Source organism: Rhinolophus sinicus, chromosome 4 (assembly GCF_057876585.1).
Source record: "Rhinolophus sinicus isolate RSI-liver-muscle chromosome 4, RSI-T2T, whole genome shotgun sequence".
NCBI classification, from domain to species: domain Eukaryota; kingdom Metazoa; phylum Chordata; class Mammalia; order Chiroptera; family Rhinolophidae; genus Rhinolophus; species Rhinolophus sinicus.
Window position 1 is genome coordinate 10,083,438 of NC_142504.1, and position 24,784 is coordinate 10,108,221.

The 24,784-nt window shown below is 41.4% G+C and overlaps 1 protein-coding gene across 4 annotated transcripts in view; it reads right to left on the bottom strand.

Annotated features, from left to right (window-relative positions):
- Positions 1-24,784, bottom strand: part of BBS9 (Bardet-Biedl syndrome 9) — a 359,579-nt gene that overhangs the window by 32,663 nt on the left and 302,132 nt on the right. For all 4 annotated transcript variants that reach the window (XM_088797660.1, XM_019757307.3, XM_019757306.3 and 1 more), the window contains one exon: positions 24,420-24,642. In XM_088797660.1, coding sequence (XP_088653786.1) covers positions 24,420-24,642 — 223 coding nt within the window. The remainder of the gene's footprint in view (positions 1-24,419; positions 24,643-24,784) is intronic.

Sequence of the window (24,784 nt, forward strand, 5' to 3'; positions counted from 1 at the left end):
TGGAAGCCTAAATCTAAATATATGTATGAAATACATATATTCTTGCAAACTATGGATTTGATTTATCTTGCCATTTTGCCACCACCGATAACACTATACATCTGGAGTATTTCTGATTTACACTCCTAACACCCAATACAATTGCCTACAGCTTAGCAACGTAAATCAAAAAATACTCTGTAATAATAATTATAGTTTACTTACGCTCTCCAGTGTATCAATAAGATGTCATCAAAATGGACATTTTTTTGGTTATGTAAAAAAATATTAAGAATGTCTCCTTTCTCTTTTCTATGGCTCCTATCACTAAGTTTCTAAGACATTAGGCTTTTTAAGTTTTTGTAGGTTAGATGTTTGAAGTTCAGTGTAGAACTTAGGGCTATACCACACAACAGGGCACACATGTGACTTAGTGGAAGCCAACTCATTTAATTTAGGGGAAGATGGCATTCTGTCCTGCCTGAAGATTGAAACCGGTCAAATGGTACCTTTTCAGAGAATCAAGAGAAAGGAATATTTCATTTTCTTTTGAGTAGCTATTGTTAAGTGTGAATAGTCCTAGGTAACAGACATGCATTTGAAAAAGAAATTTCTCCTTAGGGAACCCTCCAAAAGCGATTCTTACTAATGTTTATTGTTTTCCTATTCAATTAATAGAAGAAAACATAGTACTACTTACATTGCTACTTTGAATTTGAAGTTACGTGGAAGTCCCATTGATTTCAATGGCAACTCTATTTACAATCAAGGATTATTACTGAAGGGTCAGACCACACAGAATTGTTAAGGGATCAAACGAATAACACCTATCTCTCAACAAAGTAGAGGCAGTTGCTGGTCACACTTCTATGTTACTGAGTTAACAGCGTAAGGTACAGAGCCAACCAGGAAAAACCTTGTCATATTTACGTTACTAGTTTGAATGACTGTCCTAATCCTGGAATTTTATGCTGGTTTACTTTCTTAATTTTACTAAGAAATCTTACTGTGATATTTTCCTGCTTGAGGATCACAAGTTAAAGCATTTTTTCCCTTCTTCATACTTGATCACATCTGTGTTTTCTTCCTGCTCTGCTGCTTCTTTTCCTTCTCTGTTTAACTCTGCGTCATTCTCATTCACACCTACCATTATCTCCTTTCTGATTTTTAGGGAGAAGTTTCTATTTGTAGGTGGTGGACACAGATTGTATTTTTCTTTTTCAGCTCATCTTCCTTTGATATTATGTCCCGGTTCTTATGCCAGATTCCCAAAAAGATCAGTGTTCCATGACGCTTCTGCCAAGGCTGGTGGCTACTGCCTCTCAGCAGTAGCTGAGAAAGACAAGAGGAAAAGAGAATACTGTCCCGGTTCCTTCTCCCTCCATCCCCTGAGCTCTCCCGGCAGAGCAGTGAGTAGACCTAGGACTCGGAAACTGTTGTGGCCTCAAGACACAGATGCATGAAAAAGCAAGAATTACGACCGGAAAAACATTTCACCCTTAAGCACGGACATGGGCGAGGGGCGGGCACTGGACGATGGTAGTAGAGCAACTGTAAAGCACTTTACAAAGGTGCCCATCAATTCTTCGGTGTGGTAAGTGGCTTACTAAGGTCACACAGATTGGTAGATGGAAAAAATAAGAGCAGGATTAAAAGAACACAACTGAAATGCATGGTCCCTGCTGCAGTAAGAGCAATGGAAGCTTTTTCAACGGAGGAGTCTCCAAGAAATGGCACAAGGAGAAAAAGGCAAAACGGAGTCACATAGCACTAGAAAAGGAAAGACGCCTGGAGGGGGCCAGACACCTTCAATGACAAATAGGGGTGGGTGGGTGTTGGTGAGTTATTTGTTTTTTTATTTCCACTGAAGCCAGGACAAAAGGAAATGAGCCTAAATTGCAACAGGAGAGATTAAAGTTAGACATTAAGGGGAAAAAAACCTTCCTGATGAGAAGGCTGGTGAGATAATGGAACACATAATTGAGAGGGCGGTGGAAGCCCACCCCTAGAGACACTTAAGAATAAACATCTATCTTTCTGGGGTGGTTTTAGGTACAGAAAGGCCTGGAGTATTAGAATGGAGACTTTAGATTTATCTTCCAGTCCTAAAATACGATTGCTTTATTTCATGAGACAGACTGCTCAACGGTGCCTCTGAAGCTACAACGAATGGGGGAGCAAGCAGTACCCTCTTCTGGTTTGACCTCGCTTGGATAAAAGCAATTCTCAGAGCACACCAACCAGGGCCGAGGCCCGGGTGTGGCTAATCTCATCATTGTTAACGAATGAGTCTCGTGGGGTTTCGTACAGTTCCAACAAGTTTGGACCATGCCCGTTCCTTCAGTAAAGGGATTGTAAAAATGTTTTCATTTAGTAAAGGCAGCAAACTGTAATGTGATGAGGTGACTGAAGGAAGGCTGGTTATCTTGCTACGACCAACAATAACCCAGTATGACACCCAGACTGGTTTGGAGAAGATCCAGTCATTCTACATCATCCCAGAGCCAGGGAAGAGATGCACTTACTACCTGCTTCAATGCATCTGGCACTGAGCATCTACCATGAGCAGACTCCGCGCTCACAGCCAGGGGTACCGAGGGGACAAAACACAACCTTCATCCTCAACAGCAGAACGAGTTAGCGGATACTGATCTCTCTAATGCAGTGCGATCCCAGACAGGGTGTGAAGGGCAAATGTTGATGAAGCCATGACTCGGGCCGAGAGGACCATTCGGAGTGGGCAAGAGGCCTCACAGGCCCCAGACTACATCCGAGCTGAGAAGGACCACAGGAGCCAGTCAGCTGGAGCAGGCAAGAAGGGCATCCTAGGCAGAGGAGCTACGGCCCGGGCACAAGGGAAAGCATGCTTCCTTCCTTCTGGGAGCTGCTCAGAGGTCAGCACAGGTTGCTGGTGGCAAGTGAGAGGAAAGGGGCTGAAGTCACAGAAGCCAGATCACCAAGGCACTCATGAGCCATGGTGGATGACTGGAAGTGTCTGAACGCAATCAGGACTTGGGGGGGGGGGGGGGGGCGGGGCGGGGAGGGAGAGGACAGAATCCCATCACAGGTGTCTACATGGGTTGCACAAGTAAACTCAGCTGGCAGCATATCAGGCTGAGATTGCTCAACATCTGGAGAGTGTTCGGGTCAGGTGAGCTTTGAAGTAATTACCAGGCTGGTAAGTCTCATATGCCTCAGCCACAATGCTGTTTTTATTGGGTAAGGCTGCTGTCTAAAGCTGCAGTCAGGCAAGCCTGCTGGCTCATCCTGCCTCTGTGCCCGACAGCTAAATGATGAGGTCATAACACTGTGGGCAACTCCTGGCATCTACTGCTTAAAGAAAAAAAAATCACAGTTGGCTAAGTCCATTCTTAAGGCTTCCATCACCTGTACCCTCCTAGCACCGGCAATTAAAACAGACAATGTCGAGAGTCACAGAGTTCTGTACTTCATCACCATCAAATGTTCTGCGGCTGCAGACCAATTATCATTGTGCTTTACCCATCAGCTATGCAAGGTTTATTTCTGGTCTCCTACGGACACAAACATGTTTAGGAAATCAACTACGAAGATAAGTGTGGCCATTGGGGACAAATCTTTTGCTGACGATCATTTTCGCCAAAAGCAAGGAGCAGGGTTATGAATCATCTGTGACCACTTATGCTTAAGCTGCATACATTAAAATTTAATGGTTTCGACACAAGAAGCCAGTCGTGAAGTCAGCACATCAAAGCCCTAATGTGTTGGGCCTAATTGTACTTAGATGCAGTGAGTGAGGAATGCATGGCAGCCAACTACATTTGGCTGTAAAATCAAAATTACGAATCTCTAATCACAAGTGAGGATTCGTTTTTTAAAATTCATTATTCATGATTTCATTTGCTTTAAATTATTCATTTTCTCCGTTATCGCTACAGCCTTTTAAACTTCCCTACTCCTCCACTTTCAAGTGATAAAGGCCTGAGCGGTCTCAGGCCTTTGAGTACAAAAAGGTGCTTTCCCCACATGCTGCTGGCTTCTCACCATTACCCCAGGTTACGAACGCGGGCTGGCTATTCAGACTTCGGACGCCACCTTTCATTTGGTCTAAGAGATAAGAGGGTCACAAAAACCCTCCTATTTTAAGAATTGTCATTTCGCGTTCCACCTAAACTTGGACACAAGGCCTCCTCTATGATCTCGCTCTACCGATTGATCAACCCCGAGTCCCGTCACTCTCCTGTCCCCCTCTCTGGGATGGCTCCTGTGCCCCCTCCTCTCACGCCCAGTCCCACCCAGGGCGTCTTCGTACAGCTGGCACCTTCTCACCTTCCAGTCTCACCTCAGGTGACCCCTATGAGGAGGCTTCCCCAAGGGCCTCCTCTCCCGGCCACTTGCTCTTTATCACACGCCCCTGCTTAGTGCCTTCATGTTACCTATCAGAGTTTGTAATCATCTTTTTTGCTGTTTGTGTGTCATCTTCCCTCCCCACTAGGATGGATGCTTCGTTCGGGCAGAGTTGGTCTACGTTGTTCACCACTGTATACGGGGATTCTAGTTTGCGAATGGGCACATAGTAGGTACTTAATAAAGATTCATAAAATAAATGAAGTTTTAATTCCAAGAGATAAGAGTATATTTTAACTAGAAATCACCTCCTCCGTTAAGTGAGTACAGTTTGTGCCCAGTTCTGCCCCTGCCTTTCTAGGAACTGACTTCGTGAACCACCAAAGGGCCCCGCCCAAGCCATCGGCAAGGCCATCACTTAGAACTTGGAATCAGTGCAGGTAGAAGATTGCAGCACAGACTCGCACTGACAGAAGGGTCTCAAAATCCTAACACAGGTGAAGAAAAAGAAACTGAGGTTCAGAGAAGGTGGGTGAGAAGCCAGCTGCCTGTCTTTCAGAGTCCTGCACTCCATAGAGGACGCCCCCAGCCAACTGCAGTGTCTTGGGAAAGAAGAGAGCCAGGAAGCAGCCTGGTGTGCCATCAGCTTGGACCAAGTCCTTCGAAATGCCACAACTTCAGCTTCATGTCAGACCGAACCCTCTTGCTGGGAAGAGAAAGAGGACATGCTGCCCAGGGTCACGCCTCATCGGCTGTTGTGGGCCCCATCGCTGCCTTCCTGCCGAAAGCCTCCCCTGAACAAATCACTAACCAGACTGTTGTGTGCAAAGGACTAATGCTAAATGCAAAAGGAAAGGAATTAAATGGGTCAAGTTAAAAGAAGGCAAGTCTGTGAGTGATTGAAATGTATTTTCACAATAAAAATCAAAGTCTGACTGGTACCTTTGAGCATTTTTGCCTTCTCAAATTAAGTGATGTTTCTGGCTAGCACAGAGTGTGCTACGACAATAAGGAAACCTTAGATCCAGATATTAAATATGAATTAATGATGATGGCCTTTTAAGTAATTCAAAAAGCTACTCAAATGGAAACTGAGTGCATAATTACTAGACGTTCTTGGCAAATGCAAATGAAAAAAAGTAAAAGATCTTTAGATAAGCGGTCCAATTAGGCACCCTGGGATTACTGAGAGATGATTTTACAAGTATTCAAGACAGGGTTATCGTGGGGGTTTTTTTGAGTTCTAGTAAGTTTTTCACAACACTCCTTTGGAATATTATTATTGGCATTTAGAAGAGACCTGAAGCCAGGGAGAGGAAAGGTAACTAGTCTTGTTATAAAATCCATGCCTAAAATGATAAAGGCTCAGAAAAAGGGGGCTTAAGTAAATATTTGCGAAATCACTGATGAGCCAGATAAAAGACTAGAGAATAGAAAAGCTTAAGTTTCAACTCCCAGACCCCATTCAACCCCTGAGGTTAAGCTGCTCTTTGGTTAGACAGGCTTGTACTTCTCATTACTTATTAAAACAAGACTTTGGGATGTCTACTGAAGTCATTCAAATTGCCCTTTTGTACCTTAGGTGGCTAACGGGGCAATATAATTTACAGAGGATACATTATGTTAGACCTTACAACGGTTCTGTGATGTTCTCAGATGCCCAGTAAGGACTCCAGCAAATTGACACCTCTAAGTCATTTTCCTGGCATCCTGAGATGAATTTAGTGCCAGTTCTTCAAATGTGAATAGCTCATATGTCATCCCATTATGCCACCTGGCCTAGGACCAGCACACCTTTAAAATAGATTTATTCAGGCTATAAACTTACAGGACAGTACCTCTGTCTTCGAATATATTACATTTAAACAGCTGGGAAAATAAAATCCCAACTTTCCAATGCTGAACTCTCTGAGGCCAATTTGAAGCATAAAGAGGGCTATCAAATTCTATTACAAACGCAAATTTAGACGATGTTTTGTAATTTATTAAACAAAAAACCCCTCACAAATAGCAAAATTTAAGACCTGGAAAACTCTTAAGGGTTCATCATCCTGTGTTTTACTTGAAGTTCAGTTAAATACTATTCAATACAGTAAGCAGCAGAGGTTTCATGACTAATTAGAAAGTAGTGCCAGATAGGGAACGTATTCCACTTATATGTCAGAGCACATAACTCACTTTAGAGCAGTAAACTCAGTCATTCTGTTGTCCTAAAAGAGACTTATCGAATGACTCTTTGTAGATTATTAATTAACCTACAAGAAATTAGACTGCGTCTCAAGAAAATCATCTAGCGACCCTGGGAATCCAAATACGTACAACAACCTAACGTCACCCTGCGCAAGGTGTATGAGCAAAAATAATAACCCCGTATTTTGTGTCCACGTGGATTTTATGTGCTAACTTAGGATGCGCACACAGCAATCAGAGAACCAGACAATGCAACGTGAAGTATCAATGGGAAACACTGACAATCAGTAGGCGGTGGAAGCACATGAAATTGCTAACATTATTTAATCCATTGTAGTTAGAGTAGCAAAGGGTAGAATATTTGGAGAAGGCTTCCTGCAGGAAGAGCAGACATGAGATAAGCAAGCATTCAAATTCAACATGAACAGAACTGAACTCATGATAGGTCTCCATCAAGCCTTGTCCTCTACCCAATATGCCTTCCCGATGAACGGTGCATCAGCCCACTGGAACAAGCAACCCAGAGCCCCCCCTCCCCCCAGGGCCTTTTTTCCCCACTTAACCCTTATCTCCAATCAATTACCAAATCCTACTGAGTTTATCTCCCGAAAAATTTCTCATTTGTATCTGCTCTTCTTGACCTCCGTTGCATTTCCCAAATCTGAGCCTCTCTGGTCGCTTGCCTTCATAGTATTTGCCTCGTTTTGTAATCGAATATCTGTATGATTATTTCATTAATTGACAAAATAGGCTCCACCATGGTACACACTCTGTCTGCTTTGCTCACCATCAATTTTCCACTGCCTGCAATGGTACTAGGAACAGAAGGAAAAAATGCAGAGGGTGCCAAAAAAACGTATAGACATTCTAAGAAAGGAAAAAAAGTATTAAAATTGTAATACTCAATATATACCGATAACAAAAGATGAATACAAGTCATGTGTATACATTTTTTTTTTGGCTTCCCCAGTAAGTAAAGAAATTGACCTAAATGGAGCTAAGGGTTCAAGATAAATAGGTGTGAGAGAAGAAGAAACGATTAAGCCCAATTATGAAGGGGGCAGGCCTAAAACAAAGACGCTTGGTATTGTTCTAATTAGCAACAGGCTGATACTGTATCTCCCTGAAAAGATAACAAGACGGGGAGAAAGTAACGCTTTGATATAGTGCTTAAATTTGTTATTTCTATAAACTGAAAAAAAAGTTAAAAAACATATAAAACTGTACTTCCACTCATGATAAGGAATAAACACATCAAAGAAGAAATGTTACAAAATTGATAAGAACCTCAGGTAGAAGCATGTCAGTTCGCACCTCCGTCCTCACCTGGCCCCACCTCGGCAGCACGTGACGGGCTGACCTTGGAAACCCTCCGCTCTCCTGGCAGCCACGGGACTACTTGCTCACAGCTTTCCTCTTACTCATTTCTTGGCTACCTCTCTTCAATTTCCGATGTTGGTTCTTGCCCTTCTTCCTGACCTCCAGATGCTGGAAGGCTTCAAGGTTTCGATGAGGCCCCCCTCTTTTCTCTCTCCATGTAAGAGCGCATCCAGCTTCAACTACCGTGCAGAGGATGGGTCTCCCGACAGCCTCTGCAGCTCAGGCTTCTCCCCTGAGCTCCACACCACTTGACATGTGCAGTTGGGTGCCCTCTAGACCTCAGACCGCAACGCGTCTTTGATTCCGTGTTCCCCTCACACACAGGCGCGCGCGCGCACCAGCACTTCTTCCTTTGCATTTCCCCTTTTCACCAAAAGCACTACTGTCCACCTCGTTACTAATGCCAACATGCCGGAGCCATCTCTGCGTCCTCCCTCACCTCACCCATGAGGCCAGCGGGCACCAAGTCCTGTGTATGCTGGCCTCTGAAAACGACGTAGATCTTCCTAATTCTATCCCTGTCATTGCTGTCTCGCACTGAAACTTCTACACTCGTCTTTCTAGTTCTGCCCGTTCCACTCCAGCTGTTTTCCAAATCATCCCCCAAACAGTAGCCATAGTAATTCTTTAAAACATAGGTCAGATCATATAATCTCCCTGCTTAACACCACTTGATGGCTTCCCAGTCCTCATAGGATAACATCTAAATTCCTCCCCGTGGAAAGTCAGGAAAACTGCAGGATTCGGCTCTCCTTGCCACTCTCCCTCAGTCAGGCCCAGTCAGGGAGGCCATGTGTCTTTTGAATGCACCAAGCCCTTTTTCTCCTCCTAGCCTTTACATTCTGTTTTATTCCCCCATCTTTACTAAGGTATGATTGACAAATAAAATTGTTAGACATTTAAAATCTACAACATGATGATTTGATACATGTATATACTGTAAAAGGATTCCACCCAAGATAATTAACATGCCCATCACCTCACATGCTTACTTTTTTTTGCTTTTTTGTGAGAACACTTAAGTTCTACTCTCTTAGCGAATCCAGGCCTTTAAATTCCATTCCTTCAGCTTGGAATGCTGTTCCCCTCGTTCCTCACCCTTCTCTCAGATTTCTCAGTCACCCTGCCTACAGCAGCCTCCACCCTAACCCTCAATTCCTTGTTTGTTTCACTGCACGTACTGTGTTTCCCGAAAATAAGACCTAGCCGGACAATCAGCTCTAATGCGTCTTTTGGAGCAAAAATTAACATAAGACCCGGTGTCATATTATGTATGACCCAGATCTTATAGTAAAATAATAAAATACAATATTTTGATATATAATTTAATATTAATTTGATATTAAATATTAACATTTAATATATAAAACATAATACTTAAAATATAATATTATGATATAGTAAAATAAAATATAAAATATTATATTACAGTAAAATAAGACCAGGTCTTATATTATTTTTTGCTCCAAAAGACGCATTAGAGCTGACTGTCCGGCTAGGTCTCATTTTGGGGGAAACAGGGTAAGACAACCTGCATGTAATACAACCTGAAGGTCTGCTGTCCAGCTGTGCACCTGCTCATCATCTGCCTCCTCCTCCAGAACGAAAGCTCTGTGAGGGTGGGAGCTCCCACTGCCCAATACAGTGCCTGGAATATGGCGCTACTTTTCAAAAATTCTGTTACATGAACAAGAGTCTCATTTCATGAATAAAATTCCTTTACTGCGCTCAAGAACTCTACATGTGTTCATTAAGCTCCTAATATTGTTCCTGAAGCCAGAAGAGGAATTGTTTACAGATGCTGCTATTTAGCTTCATCCCAAATTTATATTTTAAGAGACCACAGTATAATTGGGATAATTTACAATCTAGAGGGGAAGAAAAACAAGACAGTTAACACAATGAAACAAAGGAGAACTGAGCAAAGTTTAGAAATGGGAAAGGGATAGTGTAAAAGAAAAGGGAGACAGCTCAACTGAGACGAACATGAGGCTACAAGGTCCCTGAAAACAGGGGTGCAGCACAGGGTGCATTTCATCCATCAACTGTCTTTGGGACAGCCATGACATGGCAGGCACTGAGCTAAGTGGATGGCAGTGAATGACACAGAAATGGCCCCTCTCCTCATGAAACTTAATATAGTGGGAGACACGTTAAGCTCACAGTGAAGAATGAATACGAACTATGCTTCATGCTATGAAGAAAAGTCAAAAAGGCCAGGAGCAAAAATAATAAGGGTCACAGAAGACTGCTGACAGGAAAGTGACCTATGTAAGTTGAGACCTGAGAATGGATAGAAGTTAGCTGGTGAGCATGTGTATCTGTGGCAGGGGAAACGTTTGAGGGTGAACAGAGAACAGTATTCAAGGCAAACGGAACACCACATGCAAAGACCAGAGGCAGGAAAAAGCTTGATGATTGCAACTGAAAGGACATTGGGTGGGTGGGGGGGGGGGGTTTGCTGGCAGAGAAACGGATGGAGAGAGGGAGAGGGAGGAAGCAGAGTACTGTAGGTCAAGGTCACAAGGCTGAGTTTGATCCTAAGACCAAGTGTGTCTTCTTCTGAGAAAGAACAGAAAGATGAAAGACGAACAAAATTACAAAGAAATTTTTAAATAAGCCAGTGGGAAGTAGAGTTTGCTCTGGACAGTTCTGACCTTCCTGGTACAGTAGGAGTGATGTCTTCTGCACAGTTTGGGCAAGGAGAAGAGGTTGGAGGTGGAGCAAAATCACAAGAATTAACATCTGTTGGGAATGAGGTAGGAAATAAATCAAAAACAAGTAAATACAACTCCGATTAGCAGAGGAAGGCCCAGCATGAAAGGAAATAGAAGCAGTTGGGTCAGTTTTAGCATTCATTTCAGCAACAATTTGAAGTCCCAGAGTAGATATAAGAAAAGCCAAAAATTTACTCAAGGCTGGAAACTGACAAGGAATCTCGGGTAGAAAACCATAGGGTTCCACGAAGCAGAGCAAAAAGGGCTAGTGGAGGGGCAGATAAAGGTGGAGGGGTTTTGTGAAGGTGGGTCAGAAGCAATAGAGAACTGAGTGATATGAAACTGGGAAAGAGAGGAGATCATGTTTGGGTAAATGATTCATTTCAAATCAATTGCACAACAGTGTGTTGAGCATCTTCTGTATTCCAGGTATATTAGCTTCTAAGGATGTGGAAATGAATGCGATGCCATAGTCTAGGAAGACAGAGAGTAGAGTCCAGCCAACAGAGAGTAGACATCTGATAATGACTGATGGTATAACACAAAAATAAGGATAAACTCAAAGATGCGCTGAAAATAATATGAAAATTATTTTTATAGTACAAAATGTTTTAATGATCACAACAAATATTTATCAAATTTATTAGGAAAACTTCTCAAGAATTACTTTTGCTTTTTTTAATGAACACTGAAACACATTCTGTCATCAGAAAACTTTGAAAATTGTAGTGCCCAAATAATATTAGTAGTAATAAACTAAACTACAGTGTTATAAAACCAAACATAGTTATTTTAACTAGGCACACAAGAGAAGTGTCTCAAATAATAAGATATGCCTTCCTCCCATTTCACGAAATGAAAAGGGAGAGAGAGAGGGAGAGAGAGAGAGGGAGAGAGAGAGAGAGAGAGGTTTTAGTCATAAGAAAGACACAGGCACAAATGGTTTATAACTGACACTCTTTCCTCTTACCCCAACTTATTTTTCTACATTGCATTTTCACTGTCTGAAATTTGTTTCCCTGTGTACTGACTACCCCGTACCAGAATGTAAGCCACATGAAGGCAGGGGTTGTGTTTCTCTGGTTTATTATTGTGTCCCTAGTACCTAGAACAGTGCCTGGAACTTAGCAAATACTCAACAAATTTCACGTTGAATACTTACCTTGGTATATGATGCGTTTTCTCAATGGAAATAATGTATCAAGTGTATAATGTATGAATGTATATAAAGTATATAAGTTATAAATGACTTTCCAAGAGTTAAAATATTAAGTTTTCTAAAAATGATCACCATCTGATGTTTCACCTAATTTGAAAGAAAATATTTTTTTATCTCTTAAAAAATAAAAATGTAACATCAGGTAACTTACTTCTTCTGTAAGTAAGCACATCCCACTGACAAGGTGTGCTGTATTAAGCTTTATTTTTTTCACTGAAACCCACGCAACTCCTATACCTGAGCCCTTAATAACTACCGTTGCATGTGCTTATAACTAGAGTGCCAGTAAGCTGGAGCCCTGCACCCCTTGCCATGGATTCTAGTACAATCTGTTTGCTTCTTGTTTTATGGTTGCAGTCATTTCCAAGCCTATTTTTAACAAATGCCAAAAATATCTTATAGCAATCCACATGCAAACACCTGTACTAAATAAAAATCAGCCTATCAGTATTAGCATAAATCATGGATTCTGAAAGCTAGAGAGTGACATCATTTTATTTTGGGGTAACACTTTCCACATGACACTAGAGTATGGAAAGCAGAAAGCAGACTCAAAAGAAATACAAAAATTCTAGCTAACTAAAATATTTTTAAGTAAGAAATTGCACATTTTATAAACAAAAAGCTACATTTAAAAAAAAAAAAAAACATAGAGTTGAGACATACTGTACAAAGGAATACAACTAAAGGTATTTTACTTTTTAGACCCGGATATTTCTATGTGCTGAGAACCACCAGAAACAAGAGTACAGGTTTTCATGTAAATTTTTAATTGTTTAAGAAATGTGCACATTGCACACAAATCAGAAAGGATTGACTATTCTAACAATTCACTTTAATAAACACACTAAAAATTATTATTATTATTATTTTAAGTTTAGTATGAAAAGATTTTTTGCAGGTTGGCAGCATGAACCTGGCTTCATCCCGTGTGACAGTTCAAAATGGAAACACATCCTATTTGTTTGCTTGTTGGGGCTGTGCGGGGTCAGAAGTAGAGTCCTTTCTATTTTAGGCAGGCGTATTAGCCAGAATTAAAAATCACTAAGTCACAGGAAGGGGCCAGATTATTGGGTCTGTCCCCTCTATCTGTATATATTGTCACTATGCATATTCGTGTATTTGAAATGTTTAAATGTAAAAAATGTCATATAAAAACAAGTTTTATTGACAGTCTCACATAAGTAACTGACGAATTGCTCGTAAGCACTTAAAATACTTTATCTAAAGGAAAATGAAAAACAATAAATACAACTTTAATAACATTCATGAATTTACACTGAAAGCAGAGAAACTTATTCTTCTTATTGTTGAAGACTGAATTCATTAGCGAGATAGCAGGTATTGGGAGTAAAAGCTGAAGGGAAGAAAACAAGAAGAATGTTTATTACAATTCTGAGGAGAACCGGTAAACTCTTACTGTGACAGACAGAGCCACTAAGGTAGCAGAAGTTGAGGTGGGGGTAAAAGTTGAGGGGAAGAAAACTGGAAAATAATTATTACTAAATTTTATGGTGAGTCTACAGAAAACCCTTCATACCAGCAACTGCTGCAATAAATACCAATTTGTTCACCCTCGTATTTGAAGATAAAACAGGCCAAATGTCAATAGTACGTGAGAAAAATTATTTTGGATATCATAAAAGCCTGAGACAGTATCTTCCTGAGGGATGCCCGGTGTATTGAGATACCCTGCTTTTGACTAACTGAAGCAAAATTTAAGGATACTGAAAATTGCACAGTTAGGATTTCCATTGTAATATTTCATATGAAAATAGTCCAAAGAAAAGACAAACCAATGTACAGCTGGGTGAGGATAAAAATGAGCATTTTACAGATTTGTCCATGTGGCACAACTAAAGAAATAACACAGTGATATCCTTTAAAAGTTATTTAATTTGTCCTTCTGCTTTCAGGCAAGGTTTTCCCCAAATTATCTTTAGGCGGTTGAGTATCCACATTAGTTTAAACATCTGCTGGGAAGGAAATTCCTCAAACTCCCCTGGTATTCTCTTCCTGTATTAACAACCCCACTTCCAAGAAACAGGGCTTTACTGGTCACATTGTAATTAGTTACCAGCCAGCTTGTCTATCAACAAGTATTTGCTAAGTACACACAGGGAGAATGTTTTCCTACGTGGTCTTCGCTGGTAGACCTTCCCCTAGAATTACTCTTAATTGCTTCTCCTGTCAAATACAACTCTAATCCTAGATGCAAATATCCTTCCACTAACCTTCCCTTCATCCCGCTATGGACGTCCCATTACAATGGATGAGAAGGAGCAAGCATCCTGTTAATGACTGCATGCTTTCTTTACATATACAATATAGTTTGATTTTTGAAACAGTATGTTGCTTCAGAACAAGGAGATATTATCCCACTATTTCAAGCTAGAAAACTATTGCTCAGGAAGAATAAATAGGTTCACAATTGCTCCGTGGCTGAGCTTGTCCTTCCCACAGTGGCGACTGCAAACTGACTAATTTACAGCTCACCACGCACCGCTTCTTGCTCTCTCACAGCTCTCACAGATCATTACAAAACTTGACTTCTTCAAAGTTCATGTGGCTGGACTTCACTGAACTTCCCTGTTTTCAAAATATCCACGTATTCCCAAGTTCTCATTTTTTCTCTTCTCCAATACTAAATCTATTCCGTTTACTTATATTTTAGATTATTCCTCTGCCTCCTCAAAGCTTCCCATTGAACATGAATGTTGGAGTTTATCAGCCTCATTCTTGCCACCACCCTGACCCTCAAACATCTCTAAATATCTTCTTTTAGAGAAGAAAAAGAAAAGAAATAAAAACCCTGACAACAGCCTACTTCTTCTTCCATCTGCCTTCCTATATTGTTCCTTCCAGTTACAGAAGGATCTTTCCTTGACCTTCTTCTGTCCTTGATAGTACAGACACCAGCTCTTCAGGGAATTCTTGGAAATTCACTCCTCCCTACAGAATCCACTTCTTGTCCCAGATTTGGGGCTCTGCAGCTAAGTCCCAACTCTAGTGTTCCCTCCCAAGGGGTTTCATCCAATTGCAAAATGATGGCCTCTAAGCTGAGGATACTAAACCTACTTTTCCAGCTTCAATCTTGCCCTCAAGCTACAATTCCTCCAGCTGTTGACACATCTCTCTCCTTGGATGCACCTACATCATCTCAAGCTCACTGGATTCAAAACGAAACACACTGTCCATAACAAACAAAATTCTCTTAATCACTGACATCAATGGCAACTAAAAAACTTGGTGGGACATCTGTATATTCTTCCCTGTTTTTCATATTTTCCTCTGATTAGTATTTCTAAATCATACCACCACCTGATTAGTATTTCTAAATTCGTATTTCTGCTTTTTATAAGTCACGTACAGCTTAAGAAACTACAACCGCTCCCATTTCCACCTGCATCTGCCCAAACTATTTTACCTGGATTTTCCAGTTCCTATGTGAACTGGTGTTTATCACCTCGCCAACTGAATTTCCAACCTGAACCTCCACCAGTCTCCTGACAGCCCACATCTTCCTGCTCATATCACTACCTACCTGTAATACCGGCCACCGCTCCTTCTAAAAGTCCAAAACATATACCTACTTCAGGATTTATCCTCTTTATAAAAAGCTCTGCTGATTCATTCTAAAAATATAAGGCAGACCAATGTGAATTTCCTATTTTTGATACTGTACTACAGGTATATAAAAATGTTATCATTGGGGAAAGCTGGATGAAGGTACATGGGATTCTACATAGTATTTTTGCAGCTTCTTGTGACTCTGTAATTAAAATCATTATAGATATTTTGTATTATTTCAAAATAAGAAGTTTTAAAAATATATGGTGGGCCTCAACTATCTACATGACAGGCATAAGTGAGGTGCTGAGGTCACAAAGAAGAATACACTAGATATTGAGTACCTCATGCACTTACCTTCTATCTGGGGTGTTATGAACTGAACTGTGTCCTTTCAAAATCCATAGGTTGAGGCCCTAGCCCCCAATGTGACTATATTTGGAGATAGGGCCTTTAAAGAGGTGATTGAGGTCGCATGAGGTTATAGGGTGGGGCCCTAAGCCAAAAGGACTGATGTCCTTATAAGGGGAGGAAGAGACACACCAAGAGTGTGCACACAGAGGAAAAGGCCATGTGAGGTCACACAGAAGTGGCGGCCATCTGCAAGCCACCAGGAGAAAGGCTGCAGGAGAAACCAAACCTGCCAGCACTTCGATCTTGGATTTCTAGCCTCCAAAACTGTGAGAAAATAAGGTCCCATTGTTTAGGCCACCCAGCCTGTGGTATTTTACTATGGCAGCCCTAGCAGACTAAGACAGGGGTGAGGGGTGAAACAAAAGCATTAAACGATGGAACCCTATGATAAGTATCTACTAGCCATGCGCCCAGAGACTGGGGAGCACTGAGGAGAGAGGGCCAGGAGAGCGAGAAGGACCAGGGAATGCTTTGTACAACACCATTGGAACCGGGTCTTCAGAAATTAGCAGTAAGTTTACCACCAGCCAAAGACTGGCCTGACCCTGTAAGCCAAGGAAACTATTTAAATGCACAGAAGCTTGCAAAGCGTGTATTTGCAAAACATGTGTACTTGGAAAATAGTGAGTAATTCAGTATCAGTGAAGGATCTTCAGGAAGAAAGTGCAGCTGTAACGATAATGTGCGTCTATTTAGTAAAGAACATTGTATTTCAGGCTTAGGACCCACTTAATGTGGTGGGTGACAGGGAGCTGTAGAATCTTTTCAAGCAGGGAAGTAACGTACCCAGATCCTTATTTTTGCAAAGAAACTCATACTCACGGAAAAGTATCAAGTCAGTGCTGATGTACACAGATTAAACTACAAGAATACTCACTAAATAATTATTTACTATACTAAAATCAGATAGAGTCTGTATATTTGACAAAAGGGGACGGATAATGTAGCTATTAAAATAATATGTAATATTTCATAATGCAATAATGATATAATTAAAGTTTTTAAAGTGGGTTATAAGGTAGTAGGTACAGAATGATCCACTGTAATAAAATAAAAATATATACATGCAAATAAAAAAGATGGGAAGGATATGTATACATGTATACATAGAATACATATGTATATACACATACATAAATGTATATAGAGTAGAGTTTGTATCTATTTCAGGGTGGTTAGATTATTAGTAATTTTTAATTTTCTTTTTTTATCTGAATTTTCTAAATTTCTACAAAGAACATGTTTTATCTGCTAAAAGAAATGAGTTATTTTTTAACAACGTTATTGCAATATAATTCACATATCATATGTCAGACTTTTAAAATATATATATTCAATGGCTTTTAGTCTATTCACAGAGCTCTGCAACCATCACTACAATCTAATTTTAGAAAACGTTTCCCATCCAAAAGGAACCCCCATACCATTAGCTATCATTACCCACTTTTCCACCCCACCCCACCCCACCCCACCCCTAGCCCTAGGCAAACACTAATACACTCTGTCCCTATGAATATGCCTACTCTAGACATTTTATATGAAGGGAATCATATAATATATGGTCTTTTGGACAGCTTCTTGCACTTGGCATAGTGTGTTCAAGGTTCATCCACACTGTAGTTCTTTGGACTGCTAAGGTATATTCCACTGTATGGATAGATCACTTTTATTTATCCGTTCGTCAGCTGATGAGCATTTGGAATGCTTTCCCCTTTTGGCTTTAATTCTGCTATGAACATTCATAAGTTCTTTTTTATGGTAGTACTAAAAATAAAGGAGAACTCTTAATACAAGGAGGCTATTGGTAGGTCGTTTTTCTAGTCTGAATAGGAAATGAAGGTGTTAAGCAAGGTAATAGCAGTGTGGATAGCAACAAGAGGTATATTTAGGAGGTGCCATCATCAGGTCTTGGTGACTAACTGAACAAGGTGAGTAAAGGAAACAGCGAGTCAAGGTCGTCTCTGAGGTTCCTGGCCTGGGCATTGGGTAATACCCACTGAGATCAGACCCACGGGCGAGGAGTTTCACTCTGGCATGTGGAATTGGAGAGGCCTATGGTGTACTGTGGGAGACATGTGAAAGCTGGAAGAGAGGCTAGACAGAAAGGTACACTTCAGGTGACAGTCGGATGAGACTGTCCAGGAAAGGATGAAGTCAGAAGCCCAACAGTCAAGAGACAGAAAAAAGAACAAGAAGCCACAAAGCAGACTGGAAAGGACAGGCCTGAGGGGACAGGAACAGTTTCCAATAATGAAAGAGGAGCCAAGGCATGAGAATGTTCTAAGAAGGAAATGGCCTTGCTGTAAAACTGCAGAGCGGCCAAGTGGGTTGCAGGCCCAGTGTTCCCCAGATTCAGCAATTATGAAGTCACTCACAAGAAGGTGAAGAAATTACTCAGAGATCAATAGTAACTTGCATGTTTGGCCTACGTTCAGCGAGGGGACACAGAGACGGGAAGGAGGCAGAATCTATAATAAACTCGCTGCGCACATTTCTGCAAAGAATCCTGTGAAGGACGTGGGTTCATTTATCAGAACTGAAATACAAACAAGCCGCATAAACACACAGTCATTTCCCTTGAATAACTTATTTCCTGTCGGGAACAAAAAGCCATTAATCTTCCTGATTTATAAAAGTGGTCCTTGTTTCTTCCTCACTACCATTTCTGATACAATTATAGTTGTTTTCTTGTTGCCACTTTCTACCACAGTCCCTTTTTACACATTCTAAACGTTATTTGTACTAAAGTATACACAATTTATGGAAAGGGAAGAGTAGGCAGGTGCCCACACGCCACTGGTCCCTCTGCCACCCAGGAGAATTACCATTAACACACACCTTGGTTTACACGCCTCTGCTGACTTACTTAGAAGGGCCTAGCCTGCCTCCAGATCTGTGGATCCACCTCTAGCTCCTTCTGGGTTTTTGTGATTTCATTGTTTTCCATTTCAATCTCTTATCCATTTGAAATGTACTGTGGTACATGGTAGGGCTCAGGAACCTGGGTTTTTTCTTCCAATCGTTTGCTAGTCAGTTCCCAGAACCATTTTTTAACCAATTCATCTTGTTCTCCGCTGCTTTGAAATAGGAGGTCTGAGTTCAGAATTGCACGTCTAAATTTTTACATATATAATTGGGGGGGAGGGTGGATTCTCCTACTTATAGAAGTTTTAATGATCCCAACTGTAGTCAGAAAAGCAAAAGCATGGCACAAAGACCTTCACTCAAAAACGAATTGGCCACTTACAAAATTAGTCTCTCCTCAGTATCTTTCTTTCACCTTTAACACTAGATGAATCTCCCCTACTTCCAACTTTTTATATTAGTTCATCTCTCACTGACTAAAATTGTTGCAAATACAGCATAAATTGGTTGCAGAAGGAAATTACAAATCTTGAAAGTGATACAAGACTTAATGTAGCTAAAGTGTGATTGGAGAGCTGTTTGTCGCATACGAGGACACTGGCCAGTGGGAATCTGGGCGTCAGTCCAGAAAACAATGAAGAGAAGAAAATTGACAAGAATCGATGATAGATGCTTCTGAAGAAAATGACTTGCATATCAAAGGGCTAAGGAAGACTTCTAGGAAAATGAATGGTGCCTTGGGGTATCTTTTTCCTAAAAAGGAAACTCTTTGTAAAGGTGCCTGAACAGTCAAATTTTAAGCATGTATCATCCATCACACCAGAACCAAAGCAAAAACAAAAACAAGAATCCTGCATAATTCTTTCACGGTTGTCTCTAAGAATTAGAACATAACTGTAGGCATAACATAAATTTCGGCAAAGATATGATAAAATAAATTTACTGTTAATCTTGATTTTACTTATTTTTCAAATAAATCTTTCGTTTTACCAATGAAAACAATGAAAGGTTGGCCCTAATTTTCAGGTAGTCTTTTTCTGATACCAAATAGTCTCAAACCTTCCATACTTTAGTCAATTCTGAACTTTCTAGTTTATGCACCAAGCTCTTTTTATAATTGCAGCATTGCCATTTACTGTCACTTTACAACAAATATTTTGAAAAGGCAAATCTGACACTTTTCTTTTTAAAAATTTCCTGTCTCATATTTTTCACTCTTCTAACTACAGAATCCTTTTGTTAAGTTCTCACAGGTACCTTTGAGATTTTACATTAGTATTTATAATTATTATAATAATAATAGAAGCTCATATTTAGTGAGAATTTGCTATGTGCCAGGTCCCTGCTAAGCATTTTCCACATACGACTGTATTTAATTTGGCCAACAACTCTGTGGTCAAGAACCATTATTATCCCTATTTATAGTTGAGAAAACTGCGAAGTAGACGAGAGATAAGCATGCCAAATGACTTATCAAGCATCTACGTGAGACCTCAGAGAACTAAATTTAAATTCTGTTGAAATGGAGAGGCGGTCCAAGATGGCAGATTAGAATTTAAAAAAATTAAAAAATAAAATTATGTTGAAATGGGTTATTTAGAAGTAGCCTCAAAATAACATACAATCCTTAAGGCAAAAAGGTCATTAACTCGTTGAAAATATTAAAAATTGAGCATTTTAAATATATATCTCTCCAAAGGATAGAATAGACAACCTTATCCAGATTTATACTCTCTATATCCTCCTACCCACTTAACAGACCGAAGCAGCACAAAATACTAATTCTTGGGTGGTCCACACCACATCTCAAAATAAGTTTTCCAACCATATTTGCTAAAAGGCTCATCTTACTTATCAAACCTTCTTTGCTTCCTTTCCCCCACCTCTTGGCTTCCTTTTGGCCCAGGAGTCCGGTTGTGCCAACGATAATACAGCTGAAGCTATGGCCCATTATGGCTTCTGACTCATTTGATTGCATTAAGAGAATATTCACTGGAGGCCCTTGCTCAGCCTGGACTGTCTGTAAGCCCCTTTCCTTACCCAGCATGCTCTGCCTGCCCTGCTGCGGGACCCATACCACTGGCTCTCCAAGCTTCCATCTGATGGGCCACCACTAACCCATACCACCTCTTGGCGGGCAAAGCAATGTTGAGTCTCCAAGTATTGGGAGTTAGACGCATCCAAATATACATTAAGTTTTGCATATGTGCCTGAGACACAAGTCTCAGCTGTAATGAGGGCCACTGAAATATTTATCGTCCTAGGCACTGAGGCCATAGAAAGAAGCCACTGGCAATCTAACAAATCTCAGCCTCCAGCAGCTACAGGATCGAAGTGGGTAACAAACACGTAAGAGAACGCCAGCTGGGCCACTGCCAGCACTCACGTTAAGATTTGTAAAAAACACCAACTGATGGTCCTCCGTGACTCCTGCTCTAAGGGCAGAATGCACACAGCTGAGATTAGGAAAAAAGACACTTAGCGAAAATGCAATATTCCCAGCAGAAAGATGCGACTACTCGAGCAGCAGATAAGACACACGCAAGTTTGATGCTTCTGCAATAAAAAGAATTCACCCAAAAAGGTTAGGCTACATCCTGATAGAGACTCTGAAGGTTGATCAAGGTGAGCAGGAGGGAGGTGAGAGCTCCCTCAGGGAATTCCATGCGGGAAAGATTGTTCAAACTCAGGACGATGGTGTCATCGTGGCCTTTCCTGGAGCAAAGAAAGACACGTCCAAGGTGCTGGGCTCATAAAGTCAGGAGGCTAGAAAAGACCAAGGGATTTTTATGCAAAGATGTTCATCCAGCTGCAATTGAATAGGGAACATGGTAAAATGACACACACTCCCGCCCTTTAAGACCAAGCACTAAGTCACCTCAGCCTCCCAGGCCTCGGTTACCTCAGCTGTTCAGCGAGGTGAGTGAACCAAGATGGTTTCTGAGCTCCTGCCCAGTTATTAAAAAAGGATTGTGTCTGTGAAAAATACTTGACGCTTCAGGAAGCCACTTTGCCTTCGTGTGTCCTGAAACAGCCATCATAGCTAAACTAGCAGGGCCAACTGCACAGCTACTGGTTTGAAGCGGAAATAACTCACAGCCTTTCTTATTATCTCTGTGGTAATGATATTGTGTTACCCATGGAGATAATGAAAATCGAGCACAAAACAAAGATAAATCTTATTAAAGAGTCTTTTCTTTAATAAGACTGCGTGAAACTATTTCTGCCCTCTTCTTCCCACACTGCTAGACCAGTTGAAGGGATAAGAAGCCAGACCCAGAAGAGCTGACACAGGAGGAAGCCAGGCTAGAAATGTATGTGTGCCGTTGTGGTCTGCGTGGTCTGCAGGGAAGCACAGTGAGCTAGAAGATTTGGCTTCTAGACCTAACCCTTCCAGTAACCATGGAACTCTGGGCAAGATATGTAGCTTTTCCTAACTCATTTTTCTATTTGTAAAACAGCAAAAACTCTACATGTTTCTCCTACCTCAAAAATGCGCTCAGTACAGAAATGAGTGTGTGAAAAATTTCAATTGTAGGGAGGAAAGGTACAATAGGCAATAATAGGGCAAGTCGATGACAAAGAACACCGATTTAATGGTTTTAAAAAAACTCAGTCATGATTAGATGGGGGCCAGTGGGAGGGAGCGTCCCTCACACAGAGTTGAAAAAGGGGTCATCTGTAAGTAACAGCGAGCGGTTATGACAGTGACCGTGAAGCACTAATGTGTACAGCCTCAACCTACCCAGTGGAATGAACTTGGCTAGACTGGGCATGGAAGGCAGACATGGCTTATAGACTCCTGGTTTATCAAAAAACACATATTCTGTCTTCCTTCATTTCTTTCTCTCTCCCTTCCTTCCTTCTCTTCCTCCTTTTCTCTGCCCCTTCCTTCTGCACATTCAAAACTTTTGCATTGAGGGCTTACACAGACACAGCCCTCAAGTTGCTTCCAAATGTAGTTATGTAAACAAATGATGGAAGTTCCATAATCAGTCAATGTGACGAAGGGAACATGTGCTTTCTCAGGTGTCTGGGTCTTTCCTCACAGCATCGCCCCAGGACACCGAATGGCTGTCCCCAAAGAAGATCCAACAGGGACATGCGGAAGACATGGCCCAGATTAAGCAGCCAATCGGGAGCCAAGTGCCATCCCTTTAAGTTTTCTCTTTTATATATGTGTCTTTCTCCCTCAAGCCTCCGTAGTTTTTCCAGTTCGCAAGGCAGGATGGAGTGCCATATACTGACTGCCGATTACAGAGAATACTTTTTCATTTACTGTCGCAGTGAGCCTAAATATTTATCTCTTAGGAAAATAATCCTGTAGTAGTGGACAGAATTGGACGAGCAGAGGTCGAAGGACCAGTTAGGAGGATGGTGACAAGGGCAAGACGAAGGGGGACTAAATGAAGACAGACTATTAGAACAGTTTCTCTGTGGGAAGGTAATTTTATTCTGAAATGCCACATTCCAAATACTCTCTTGAAATAAAAGTTAGGTTCTATTGGCGTATAATTAAGATTGAAAAAAATTTGAAACCATGGAATATAGAATCCTATGACCCCAAACCAGCTAGTTGCCCGTCCCCCCCCCCACCATCCCACGGAATTCAGAGGCTAAATTATAATATATCTATAACAATGGTAAATTACAGCTTGGATTTTTTCATGTGTCTCTGTTCCAAGCATTGTACTAGGTGCTTTACAAATGTCTAAGGCCCTGGCAACAAGGGAGGCATTATTATATCCACTTTCAAAAGGAAGAAACTAAGATTCTGGAAAGTTAACTCACATACCCAGGGTCATATAAGCACAGAAGTAGGACCCAAACACGGGTCTGTCTGCCTCCAGAGTCTGTGCTTATTAGATTACGCTATACTGTCTCCACGTTTATCTTTTTAAGTTTTCGCTTGCATTCCTTTTTACTTCTAGGAATGCAGATTGAGGGGGGAAAGGAAGAAACAGGAAGAGCATCAGCCTGGAGAGGGGGAGGGGCACACAAGGCAACTAAGAAGGGAGAAAAGAAAAGCACACCCCTTCCCATACCATGGTCCTTGCTGCAGGAGGAAATAGATGCTGTAGCGGCTGCGTTTAATACATTCATTGACTTGATGCTCCTTCCTGCTGCCGTAAGGAGAGAAACTAACAAGAGGGAAGAGAGCATTGGGAGCTGCCGCTGTACGGGAAAGAGTGCAGCACCACTGATGGCTCAGCCCTTCCGGCTGTGGCAAGGCTGCTGACCTGGATGCCTCAGCCACCACTGACCATCCGGCCCATACGTGCCTCACCCTGAAGCCTGCTCCCATCTCCTGCTCCCGTCTTTTTCTCTGTCTCTTCCCCCTTATTCCGATGACCACAATGCAAGCAAACAGCAGAAGGGATGGGACTCATCTGGAGAACATTAGCTGCATGGATTATGCTATTTTCAGCTATGAAATATGGTATCGCGAGATCACATTGAGTTTTATTCTCTAAGCCACTTTTTTTTTGGGGGGGGTAGGAGCAAAACAAAATGGATTATATATTTAAAAGCAGAGGGAGGAAAAGAGGCATAACATTCTAGAAATGTCTAGCAAGCAAATACCCCAAGAATATTTATCCGAATGGTTACCTTGGGGTATCTGAGGGGAAATGTGAAAGCGATTTTCTTGGCTAGCATCACTTTAATATGAAATGTAAACCCCAAATACAACCACAGGCACATTCCTTTGATTTGGGAAAAGGGCAGTTGTGCTTGGGCAGCGTGGACGAAGCCCTTACCTGGCATGACCATGGTTGGCGGGGCCGCGGCATCGGTGCTAAGGCAGAGACGCCCACCTTTGGCCAACCTGTCGCACAGCAAGGTGATGTGTTTCTTCAGCCGGCTGGTGTCTTTGGGTAGGTGCAGCTGGCTGCTGAGGTTCAAAGCCTGCTCCTTTGAGCTCTTCGATAGGCAGGTCTTCAAGAGGTGGGAGACAGCAGCATCCACCGTTTCTTCCCAGCCCTGGATGCAAAAGCCAATTTTGAAATATATGCAAAGATGACAAATGAGCAAAGCAGATACTTTAGTGTTAACTAAGTTATAAGATCATGAGTGTTTATGTCCAAGTGTTGGGGGATTTGTTAAGACCTTGGTATCTGGGATA